The 12,395-nt window shown below is 40.2% G+C and overlaps 1 protein-coding gene across 5 annotated transcripts in view; it reads right to left on the bottom strand.

The window, feature by feature from the left end:
* The window catches only part of AFF1 (ALF transcription elongation factor 1), a 204,314-nt gene that overhangs the window by 63,413 nt on the left and 128,506 nt on the right, over positions 1 to 12,395 (bottom strand). For all 5 annotated transcript variants that reach the window (XM_077476366.1, XM_077476365.1, XM_077476368.1 and 2 more), the window contains 6 exons: positions 9,876 to 9,917; positions 6,058 to 6,144; positions 5,033 to 5,069; positions 4,553 to 4,604; positions 694 to 754; positions 553 to 590 (listed from right to left, as the gene is read on the bottom strand). In XM_077476366.1, coding sequence (XP_077332492.1) covers positions 553 to 590; positions 694 to 754; positions 4,553 to 4,604; positions 5,033 to 5,069; positions 6,058 to 6,144; positions 9,876 to 9,917 — 317 coding nt within the window. The remainder of the gene's footprint in view (positions 1 to 552; positions 591 to 693; positions 755 to 4,552; positions 4,605 to 5,032; positions 5,070 to 6,057; positions 6,145 to 9,875; positions 9,918 to 12,395) is intronic.

The raw sequence follows: 12,395 nt of genomic DNA on the forward strand, positions 1-12,395 counted from the left end.
AAAAACTCTTTAGCAATACACACCAAGCTGAGCATTAGCAGAGTGTCCTCAAAGGCTCTGTTCTTATCAGGAGATGGTTTGGGGACAGTGGAAGGAGGAGGATCAGAAGAGACAGGATCAAACAGCCTTTTCACACAATGCAGAGGATTAACCCCTTAAGTTCCACAGTGAGTATAACAAGCATGCTATACTGCATAAACAGACTGATCTTACTGTTGTGGGTTCAGTAACACCTAAAGTCCTTAATACAAACCGTATATGGTACGAGCTGGAGGAGAGTCTGCTCAACTACACGGAAGTAATTCTAGCCCTGACATATACATTTTGGGGAAGTTTCCTTTGTTGTTTGATATCAGGGCCCCCAACAATTTTAATTCTAGCCTTTAACCCTTACAGAATAGGTTAACAATTAAGGCTACAAAATACAATTCTAAAACAAGGGGCAGCAAAGAAAGATAAAGACAGCTGTGACCAGCCATTAAAACAAGGCGTGTCTGGATTACAGAACCAGAGCACGGCAATATATATGAATAACTAAATAAAAAGCAATACCTTGATGGGGCAGATGAAGAAAGTGGCTTCTCAGTAATCTGCAAAACAAATATATAATAAATGAAGATTGTTTAAATTAAACGAATATTAAAATGCTGGAAGCAGCTTTTATTGACTGCATAAATAAGGGTAGTAACATACCTCCTCCTCCTCTTCATTGCTGTCTTCACTATCGCTGAGCTGGAGATCAGCTTCCAACATGCTAAGACCAAAAGAAGAGTTTTAAGGATCACTCAGCACTAAACTTTATATCACAATAGAAATATTTGAATGGTAAGGTAAAGATTGCTATACTAATGGCAGTTAAAGCACCAAAACAGTAAATGAAAAGGTTTTGCATTTCAGGAAAATCTTGCAACAGATTAAAAGCTCTTCACCTCCAATGTGATTTTATTTTTTCTTCCACACTGTAGTATCTGATCCCTCCATTGTAGAAACATATGCCAGGCACATTGATTTCACTGGATGCAGCACACTGATGTACTACTTATAATTCTTTAGCAAAAATTGTACTCCATGTCACATTCGGCAGAAAGTACCGTCACCAAATGCAACCTATTCAAGTGAATAGGGTTGTGCTGCAAGATTGAGGTTTGGTATTTACATTTATTTTATTCAGCTGTCAAAAAAAGGGAGCATTTTGGGGGTGGCAGTACTGCCTTTTGAATGCCTGCCATCTGTTTCTCTTCTGAAAAGCAATCCAATGCTGATCATGTTTTAAAGATGTGGTAGAGTTAGGCCCTACCATTTCCATTTTGTACTGTGAAGCTCCACTACTGGCTCCCTCACTGTTGAGGTTTGTACCAGGGCAAAAACCACTTGCAAGTCAATAGAGAAAAAAAACAAATTGCTAGAGGGGTTCTATTACTCTGGAGGGCCAGTGTTTAGAAAAGGAGGACACACGTATGTGCAGATGGGTGATACAGTGAGTATTTTTTGTGTATACAATAGGTTTAAAGCAATTTTACTTGCATATCTTGCAAATGAGATAAATTAAAAGAAGTATGAGGTTTGGTGTTTATTTTTTTTTGCAGAACCATACTTGCCTATGTGGATGCAGCATCTCTCCGGTGCTGCATCTGCCGCCCGCCGGCTCTAACACTGGGAAACAAGCTTCCAAACATTGCTGATCGCTCAGTTCATAGGGCTCTCTGAGCAGAGAGCTGGTGACTGCTCACTGGAGTGCTGGGGTGTGGGAGGAGGCTGGAGAGGCTGAGCTGGGAGCCGGTCCAGGCATGTGGGCCGATCCAGACTTCATTGTCGTGATCTTACCCAAACCTGGACCAGCTCTGTGAAGTCAGCCTGCTGTCTGTTGAAAACGGGTCACAGGAGTACAGAAGGAACTGCACTCCTGTGATGCACAGGAGAAGTACAGCTAAACAAGCTATGTCTGTGCTCTCCTTTCATTGCAAAAAGGTGTGAAAGAATATATTAGTTAAAAAAAAAAAAAAAAAAAAAAAAAAAAAAAAACAAACACAACATCTATGGGTTGTTGTGCTACACCTTTGTGACACACTTGTAAGACGGGGCTAAATAATAAACTCTGAATATCATTACTTCATCAAACATTTCTAGTACGAGACATGGATGCCATATAGTTGTGTACAGAAATAACTGCTTAATGCCACGGGGGTCATAAAATACAGCTAAAGCTAACCCATAAGGATGTAACCCCCAAAAAACTGATATTCAGACTTTAAAACAGGCATCTTCAAGTAATGAATGAGAGCTCCACAGTCTGGAGGGTTCTATTATGCAAACACTGAATGTGGATCTGAACAAATGTTATAGGAAACATTAAGAAAGGTTAAAGATATATAATTTTGTTTTGTAACTGTGCTGTCTCTTATGATACAAAGTACAAGTAATACTTTATCCCATGTTGCTATATGTTTTCTAAGTATAATTATGTCTAACCAAGTCCAAAATGCCCCCCTCAGCTGCTGCAGCAGATCTGACAAGAGCTAGGAAGGATATGACCGGTAAGGATGAGCTCAGGCATGTTCGCATTGGTCCACGTGCAGAGCCCGCCAGGAAGTCGGCGCAGCACTGATCACAGGCGGCGAGACACTGCCCCGATGCACGGCTGCAGAGATCGGGCAATGTCTCACTGCCTGTGATTAGCGCAGCGCTGACTTCCTGGTGGGCTCTGCACGTGGACCATGCAAACACGCCTGAGCTCATCCCTAATGACTGGATATGGCACCTTGTCTAGGCTCTGAGTAATTTCCACAGACAACCAATAGCAAGAGAAAGGCAGAGGAAGGGGGCCTTCCCCTTACCTTGAAGACTTCAATGAAAAAAATTAAATAAAATCATCAAGAAATTCTCTTCAACTGTGCCTCAGCAGTAACCTGAGAAAATACCTTTTTTGTTTTACATTCCTCCTGAAACATAGTACACTTTCTGCTGGTCTCATGCCTAGGTACTCTTGTGCATACAGCCTTATAGTCTGCAGTGCAAGATCCAGGTCATTGCTCCTCTGAGTGCTAGTCTTTGTACTAAGATTTGGCAGTGTTACTAGTGTGCTGCTCATGGTTGTTCTTGCTGGAGACTGATGTAAAGAAGCAAATTCAGCTGCAGGAAGACTACAGGCAAATCCTGGTGACTTGCCTTCCATTTGCCATATTTTGGGCATTAGCGTCTAGAGTTCAGTCCCTCTTTAATAAGCTAGAATTCAACATTTTGAGAAATGCAGCCTATTTCTAGAATTCCCACATGTCAACATGCAAAATCTGAACATTCCATAGTGCTCAGTGATAACAAAGGCCGAAAATACACGGTTCGAATCTCGGCTGGTTCAGCAGGAACTGGCTGAGATTTGAACCGTTAATGTGAATGTACCAAGTTGATCAATTGATCAACTTGGGTACAGCCAGCCTGACGGATTCTCTTGCGATTATCGCTACTGGCTGCTATAGTCACTAGAAATAATCACTGTCTTCTCCCAGGGGGGGCGGCTTCCCCCACCCTCCCCCATCAGGAGAAGACAATGGCTCAGCAGGAGGGATTCCCGCATTAACACTGTAATTTTTTTTTTCCTGCAACCATAGAAAATCTGCTCCATGTATGGCCAGTCTAAGAGCCTGTAAAAGCCCAATAGAGAAAATAGGAACACAACTTAAAACAGAAATTATTATACTGCTCTGCTTAGTTCACATCAAAAACATACAGAAATTAACCTTCCCCTAAAGATAGCTTGGTGATAAGTTATATTCAAAATTTTTTTACTCCATATTCCATTATTGTGCTGACTTTCCTTGTGATCAGGACAACTGGTCATTTTCCAAGCACAGTTCTATAAATAAACTTTAATGCAACTGATTTAATTGTCACCTTCATCAGTGTTGTGCTCACATGGCATTAATGATGTGCCATAAAATTCCAATCCTATTTAGCTATATTTCTGCAGTATAATAGTACAGATCACGTGGAATTTTACATGTTTGCTCTTCTTCTCATGATCTACATGTATTCAATAAACATAAATCTTACAACAGTTATTACACCCAAGCCTCTAACCTAAATTTGTATGTATGTATGTATGTATATTAAGATCATTGTATACATGGGATCTATGGATCGTAAGCTAATAGCTTTAAAGCTGTTCATAGACTGTTAGGACTTCTTTTCATTCAGCCTGCAGGCTGAATGAAAAAAAAAAAAAAAAAAAAACAGATTCCTCTACCCATGCTAACAGTGCAATGGATGAATCACCCCACCAAGCTTTTGTATTCCAAAAGCTGCTGCTGCCAGGAGGGGGCTGACAGAGCAACACACATAATATATTTCGTCCCATTCTTCAGGAACCAACTGAAATTCGCAAAGTGTATGATCAGCTTAAAGCACGCTCACATATCTGCATGGTGCCAATTCGGGTTTTACCAAACGTAAGGTTTCCAATGCTACCAGGGCTATCATCCTATGCTTCATTAGGAATAAACTCCTAGCATTGGCTTTGTGAACACGCAGCCAAAAATCATCATGCATATCTACTTACGATGACCCCTCTTGTGGGCTTGGCAAGACTTTTGAGGACGTGTCATGTTGTTCTGTAAGACAAAATAAAAAATATACTCTGTGTTATATTAAACAAGCCTTAAATGTGTCCTATTGGGACTACGCATACAAGATACAGTAAAGCCATAATAAGGTTGAGTCACAAGCACGGCGGGTAAAAGATATTGGTCAAAATAAGGGGAGAAGGCCAAGAAATATAACAGACAAGAGATACACTCTACAAGGCTGAAACCTACACCAATAAGGAATGTGAGAATAAGACAAACAGCATGGGAACTCCCTAAACACAAAAGATAGCTAAGTAGTAAGACCAAAAATTACTCCAAGATCCTAAATGTCCATGAAATATATTGAAGTTTGAGTTATTCTCTAAGAAGTATGTTACATAGCATCAGTTTTAGCATTCAAGTAAAATGACCATCTTTGTATCACATATGTTTATGGGAGGTTTATCACTTACTCTGGTTTACTTTGACAGATGAAACTTGCTGACTTTCCTGAGGTGAATATAAGAAAAGGGAAGAAAAAAAAAAAGTTTAAAGTTCAAAAACAACTATATTAGTTTTCAAGCACAATACTCTGATAATACTGATCCTTTAGGGCCCTTGCACACTGAGGAGTTTTTAAAGCATTTTTGTGTTAAAAAAAATGGCCTGAAAAGCTCAAGAAAAATTCTTCCCTTTAAAATTAGTGAATGTGCTCACACTGGGGTGGTGCGCTTCTGTTGCGGTGAAAAAAAAATCCTGCTTACAGTATCTTAGGAGCATGTTTGGGGAGCTAAAAAAAAAAAAAAAAAAAAACGCCTCAAAAATGCACCATCCCATTGAAAGCAATAGAAAATGTGGTAAAACCACAGCAAAAACATGGTAAAACCGTGGCAAAAACACACCTGGGATGTGTTATTGGTGCGGTTTTTGAGTCACATGTCCTTTACAAACCATACCGCAAAGGCTGTAAAATCGCGTTTTTCCAACAGATCAGTGTGAAAGTGCCCTTAAGCAGTCCAGCTGGAATATTGCTTTCAAGTCCATCTTCAGACAAAACTTTTTCTTTAAGATTGAATGTTGGAAGATTAGCGCCCCCATCAGGCTTTATAAGAAGGAAGGGAAAATTTCCCTAATAGGAACACAGACAAGAACAAAAAACTTGTCTGTCAAAACCAACATGTTGTTTTAACTTTTGGGTACAGCCCTGAGCAGCTTAATTTCTGTTTTTGTGGGTGGTAAAACTGTGGCTCAACTTCCTGCTTTTACTGCCCCCAACCCATTCATCCCCCAACTTTCCCCGGGGATGGTAGAGAGATCGAAACATGCAGCTCAAGTTCTCACTACTCTGTTCTGCCTGTCACGTGACCCTTTTGATAATTACGAGCAGCATCTGCTCTATTTTTTATGTTTTGAAGAGTGGTGCCAGCTTGTACAACATAATGGGACAGATACGTAACTGATTTATAAAAGAATACTTTTCTAATAATAGAGAACAAACCTTGTTGGGAAATGCAAATTTTGAAGGTTCAGTGGTGCTTGGTGTATGAATAGCTGTTAATGGTGGAGGCCATGAATGTGTCATTTCCTGGGAAACAGAACAGAACGTTAAAGTTTGGTAAAGATGATCAAACTCCAATTTTGTTGAAAAATATCTTCCAGGCCAACCTAATACACTGCAAATGTTTTGACAAATGATTGCAGATACTTACCGCTTTCTGCTCCCTATATACTAAAGCAGTTTACTGTGCTTGCAGAGATTCTTCAAAATGCCATGTAAAGTCTGCCTTCACAAGGATCACAAGATCAACCCTATTGTTGTAATAAACAATTAACCCTGAGACTGAGTTCGATCTTTAAATCTGCCACAGATATCACACCAAGTGCAGTAAGCTGTAAAAGAGCTGCCACCTCATGGAAACTGCTGCCAGTAATTTTACCATAAACAAAACAATTTCTGGCATTGATGGACGTTCAGTAGACCAACTGCAGGAGCGAGGAGAGGGATGCTATAAAAATGAATGCTGAAATTGGACTAGAGAGAAATATGTGAAATTTGGCAGCTACAGAAGCCCATGGAAGGACTAAAATTATTGTGTTAACGTTATTTATAGTGTATAGAAATTATATGTTACATTTTTGGAAAACAAGATTTGTCCTTTTGAAAGAGATGTCCATTACCACCTTTTTTTATAAACAATATAATCAGTTCAGGTACTATAAAGACACTAGAAAGTACTGCAATACTCAAATGCTAGCCTACTAGCATGAAATTCCCAGAGTAGTCAAACTTGAAGTTTGGCTTTGACTAGAGTTCAAATTGTTACTGACTGCGTAATACATCATGACTTCTTTAGAGATCCATATAGGAATTACAGAACTTGCTATAAAGCTTTTAAATGTCATTTTCTAGATGTACAAATGATCAGCCTATCCATGACTTTACAATTAAGACCCCCCACCCTTTGCGTATACTTTATAACTAGATGTCCCATGCCTCATGATGGGATTCTGCCATGATGCAGATGGGGCTAAAGTCATGCTCTATAGGAGAAGTCCTATTAATAGTTTAGGAAGCTTGGTATTGAAAAAAATCTTCCACCATTCGTGGAAAACTCAGAAATCCCACCACAACATGCATTTTGGTTGTCTCAAAAACGTTTAATATTGAGGCCATTTTTTCCAAGACTGTATAATGTTTTTTGTTCTGTCACGGCCACCCCGATTTCCCCAAATTATTCCTCTGTATCCCGGCACAGACCACACCATATTTGTTTTGCCCAGATTGCCGCCATCCTGTTCCCTGCACGCAGAACATATCACCTCTGTGCTGGAGGTGAGAGCTGCTCCCTGATGTGGACCCTGTCCTGTTTCCTAGTTGAGCGCTGAGGAGTCTGCCACCCTGCTGTGCCTGCATATGGATTTACCCCATGCAGGTTACAAGCCTGGCTCCTGTGAGCCTCCCTTGCTATCTCAGTGGGCACAACACTCCTCTGTGAGGTAGCTGCCAGTGCAACCCGACTCCAAGCAGGTTGCTTGGACACGAGATCGTGCCCTAGCTCCAGAGTTACATACCCAAGCAAGGCCTGGTCTCGGATTGTTTCTCCACTCTCTCAGCAATTGCTGCCAGTGAAGCTGCAGCCAAGACACAAAGACCCCCACCCCCCAAGGAACTGCAATTGGACTGGGAAGGAACCCTGCCTTGTGTCCTCTAAGCCTCCTTCCCTGCCACCCTCTCAGACCCTGGGCTGAGGCTACTGTTGGTTGGCGAGTCCCCTGCAGTGAAATGCCCTGCTCTGCCTTGATCACTGTTGCGTACTGGCCCTAACCATTGCCATGCCATACCTTGCTCTGCTGAACAGAAGGAACATTGGTCAAAGGGACTTTAAATGAGGCCAATCAGTGAGAAAATCAGTATAAACATGGTAATAAATCAGTAAATGTATTGCATAATAGCAAATAAAATAACAATGCTACAAATAAGGTGGAATCAGCACTCGGGCTGGACATTTCCCTGGTGCCCCCCCACCCGTAGAGGTGCCTTACCTTTCCTCTATCCCCTCACCAGTCAACTGAGCTGATATGCCAGTATCAGGGTTTCTGTTCCTATATCAATTTGTATGTGGGTCACACCCATGACATTATTTTATCTTGGTCTAATCTATTATCCTTAGACTTCATTCTTCTGCATCTACTCCTGAGGAAGTGAAGATCAAGCCACAAAACTCGTAAAGTTATAGGATGCTGTGTAAGGTTTGGATTTTTCTGATCATCTGCTATATATATGCATTTCCTACTGTTTGGCGTTATGAAATGCTGTAACATATATGTACACATACCTATTTTATGTCAACCATGGTTTAGCTCAATGTAATGTTTTTATCCTGATTATTTATCCACCTTATTTGTAACATTGTTATTTTTATTTTCTATTATGCAATAATCTTACTGATTTATTACCATGTTTATATGCATGTTATCAGTGATAGGCCTCATTTAAAGTAGGTATCGACCAATATAGTTTTTTTCAGTGCCGATACGATACAGATATTTCGGCCACCTCTCAGGCCGATATTGTCTGCCGATATTCTGTACATTTAAAAAAAAAAAAAAAAACACTTTCCTTTTTATATCACAGTTATTGCTGTCACAAGGAGTTTAAATATTCCTTGTGACAGTAATAAGCAGTAACAGGTACTCCTTATGGAAGGATGTGGTGGGGGTCTATAAAATCCCAAATCCCTCCTTTGCACTTAAAGGCATTTAAAACATTAAGATCAGTGTTTCTTAATATTTATATTTTTTAAAACTGGCGCCTTTAAGATGCCAGTAATCCGGGAAGTGATGTCATGATATCGCTTCTGGGTTACTAGATCTGAGACCTGAACGAAACATCAGCTTTTTTCGAGTCTTCAGCCAGCTGGCGGATGTGTCGGTTGGTTGCTCGGGCCTCCCGGTGGGTTGGCCCCTCCTGCTGCTTGTAATAACAGCTGAGCCACATTGGTTATTACATTAAAGCCGACCGTCCACTCTAAAGAAGAGTAATGGGGTGATGCATGCAGCTGCATGCATCACACCGGTAAAACCCCTTGAAGAAATATCTGTAATATCGGGTAGGTTTGTGCCAGATACCGTTACTTCAAAAAAAGTGAATATCGGCCCCACCGATAATCGGTCAATCTCTAATTTAAAGTCTCCTTGATCACACCTTTTTTTTCCCCCCTCTGCTGGATAATTGCCCTGTGTGCTGGATTTAACCCTTGCTGTAACTTTTGTTGCGCCATATTTTCACTCCGAGGATCGTTTATCCATGCTGCGTCCCTTTGTTACTTTATGAATTGTTTACCTGTGCTATGCTATATCACTACCACTTGGACTGTCTCTCTGTGCTGTGCCCAACTTCCACCCCTCCCATACACCCAAGTTCCCCAATAAACGCCCGTGCATCAGGTTCCATTGATCTTTTTCTGCACGCCTAATTCATCATATGTTTTTTATTTTTATCTTCTATTCAGGACTAAAACCATGTATTTAAAAAAATTGAGCCATGATAAAAGTCAGGTAAATATAAAATCCTGCTTACAATTAATTTCTATATATTCTATTGCAGACAGCAAGCACCATGCAAGAAACTCTTTCGAGAGTCTCAGAATAATAAGGCTAGATCGAGGGTCCAGCTGAAGCTTACAAAACATTTTTTGCTGGTAGTGCTTGCACTTTCCAGTTACCGGTAAATTAAATTATTATTATGTGTTCATACATTAGATTATCAGCTATAGAATACTACAGTTGCTTTTTTAATGAAAGTTTTGCACATACCTTCAAAATCTCTTCAACACAATGGGCTTCATTGGTGAAGGTCTGAAAAACAAGCCAACAAATTAACATTAAGCAAACAGCCAGCGTTAAAGTAAAACTACAGTTTTAAACAAACACAAGGAAACAAATATGCACATAACTTCTCAGAAAATGTATTTGTTTATTTAATAACCTGGTTTACGGTGGTGTCTTTACATACACTATGAGTTATGCATAAGTACGTAGATGCCAAAGGAAAAATCTTCTACATTTTGTAAGGCACCTGCTGTGCAAAGCAATGTTCCTAGGTCAGCCATAAATAAAGTCCAGAGTCTTGCTTATCCAACCCAGATCTCCACAACCCTGGTAATCAATCTTAAAAATTAGCCACCCTTTCCCACAGCAAAATAAAGTCCTTCAGCTGCTGCAAACGCACTACCCCTTTCCTCAATAGATGAAAAAATAGCTTTTTTTTTTACGGATATACAAATTTTTACATTTTATCAAAAGTCAACAGCTAAGCCCTCATCTCCGTCTCTAATCACTTCTACTGGCCACTTATGTGTGCGGACAGCACCGATGTACGATCATCACATGAAGGTCTGTGTCGTCTGATGTGTTGGGGGGGGGGGGGACCCGGTGATTAATGCTAATGGCTATAGCCGCTGGAGATAATCGCATGCTAAAAATCTGATATGCTGGATACTTGGGTACAATAAGCCTGCACATAGATGGTTCGAATCTCGGTTGATCCCTGCTAAACCTGCTGAGATTTGAGCCATCGATGGCCAGCTTAACACACTTTCAGTCATATAATGACAACATCAATTCACTGAACTATATCAGGACATCATAAACCAGATAGGACTTTGAAACCTTGCCCTCCTATTCTACATAACATATAAGGGAGTGGTTCTATAGTACGTAATTGAGAAGAGTCAGCACAGACAAAGCACAACAAATTCTTGGCTCAAAAGATATGTGGCAAGATCAACAGGTTTTTTTTTTTTTTTTTTTTTACTTGCCAAACAGATATAGCAAAATTATTTAAATTGTATATTTAAGAGCCCAAAGGGGAGCAATTATTACAATTTTGTTTTGAGGTCGGGATGAGCTTAAAGCAAACTGATTTTTATCCAACGCAAAGTTTCTCACCCAGAGATCCAACTAGTTAAAATCCATTCTGTCGAAAATTTAAAACGCTATGCCACTGCCTTCCAATTAGCACCAATGTTGTCAGTCTGCTGTGTGTGCGCCTTCAATTAGCCACTGGGCTGCCTGTCAAGTCCATCAGATAGGCAATTTAAGGGCCAATGAAGGAGCACATATGGCAGGTTGACAATGCTGCAACCGAGTGAAAATTAGAACTTGGGGTTACATATACATTAAAACAGAATTGTGTGTGTGTGTGTTGCAGAGTGCATGGTAACCTAGGTGTGAATGAGCCCACTTCTTTCAGGCTAAACTGCAGCACATAGATGTTAACTAGCTATGTAGGAAATAATAGGATATTTACTGGCAATGCATTTTCATGCAGCAAAAGGCATTCATTTTTTACACTTAATGGATAAGTGTAAATAGAACCTAAGTAACTCATGTGCCATTTTACACACTTCGTTCAGACGGGATAAATGTCAAGCATACATTTTGAAATATAATAAAGGAAACAGTCAAAAGGAATACAAAGTTTATAACCCTATAACGCCTGGGTGCTATTTTATTCATTGGCACCAATAAAGGACATAATTCCTCCTAAAGACACCAACAATTTGGCACAGTTCCTCCCAAGAACACAAACCAGGGGCCCAAAGACACCAATGACGGGGCACAATTACTCCCAATGATACTAACAATGGGGCCCAATGATACCAATGATGGGACACAATTCCTCCTAATTGACAACAATGGGGCCCAATGACACCAATAATGGGGCACAATTCCTCCCACTGACAAGGATGGGGGATTGTTACTCTCCCACTGATGCAGGGACAAATTTGTACTCCTGGTGGCCACAGTCTGGCCGCCTCTAAAGTCTGAGACCCCATAAACTGGCCCTTCGTTTAGAAAGTTTGGAGTCCCCTGCCATAGGCAAATCACCAAAAGTGATCATTTCCCATTATGATCTTGCACATTAAAAAAAAAAAATAAATCTCACAGGGTGTTGGCGGAGTGTTGCCTGACTTGAATGCATGTGCAGTGCATCCAAAATAGATGCAGTAATGTGTGTTAAAAGGCTGCTTTAAAATGCAGCGCCTGTGTGAAAGAGCCCTTCTAGATGCTGACTGTTTACATAAGCAGTTACAGGCTTTCAGCATACTTCCCTGAAATTTCTTAGCTCTGAAAACATCACAGGTTAACAAAATTGTATACTGTATAATTGTAAAAAAATAAATAAAAAAAAATAATAATTATGTCTTTGCTTTTTGAAATTTATATATTCATATTTTACAGCTGTAGTAAACAGTGGCAGGGAAGCAGTGTATGCTTGTCAATAGGAACCAGCCTTCTGAATTGTCAAAAACTATTCTGTATATTTTTGTA

This window comes from Lithobates pipiens, unplaced genomic scaffold, assembly GCF_037356315.1.
Source record: "Lithobates pipiens isolate NorthernLeopardFrog02 unplaced genomic scaffold, aLitPip1_a1.2 Scaffold_13, whole genome shotgun sequence".
NCBI lineage: Eukaryota > Metazoa > Chordata > Amphibia > Anura > Ranidae > Lithobates > Lithobates pipiens.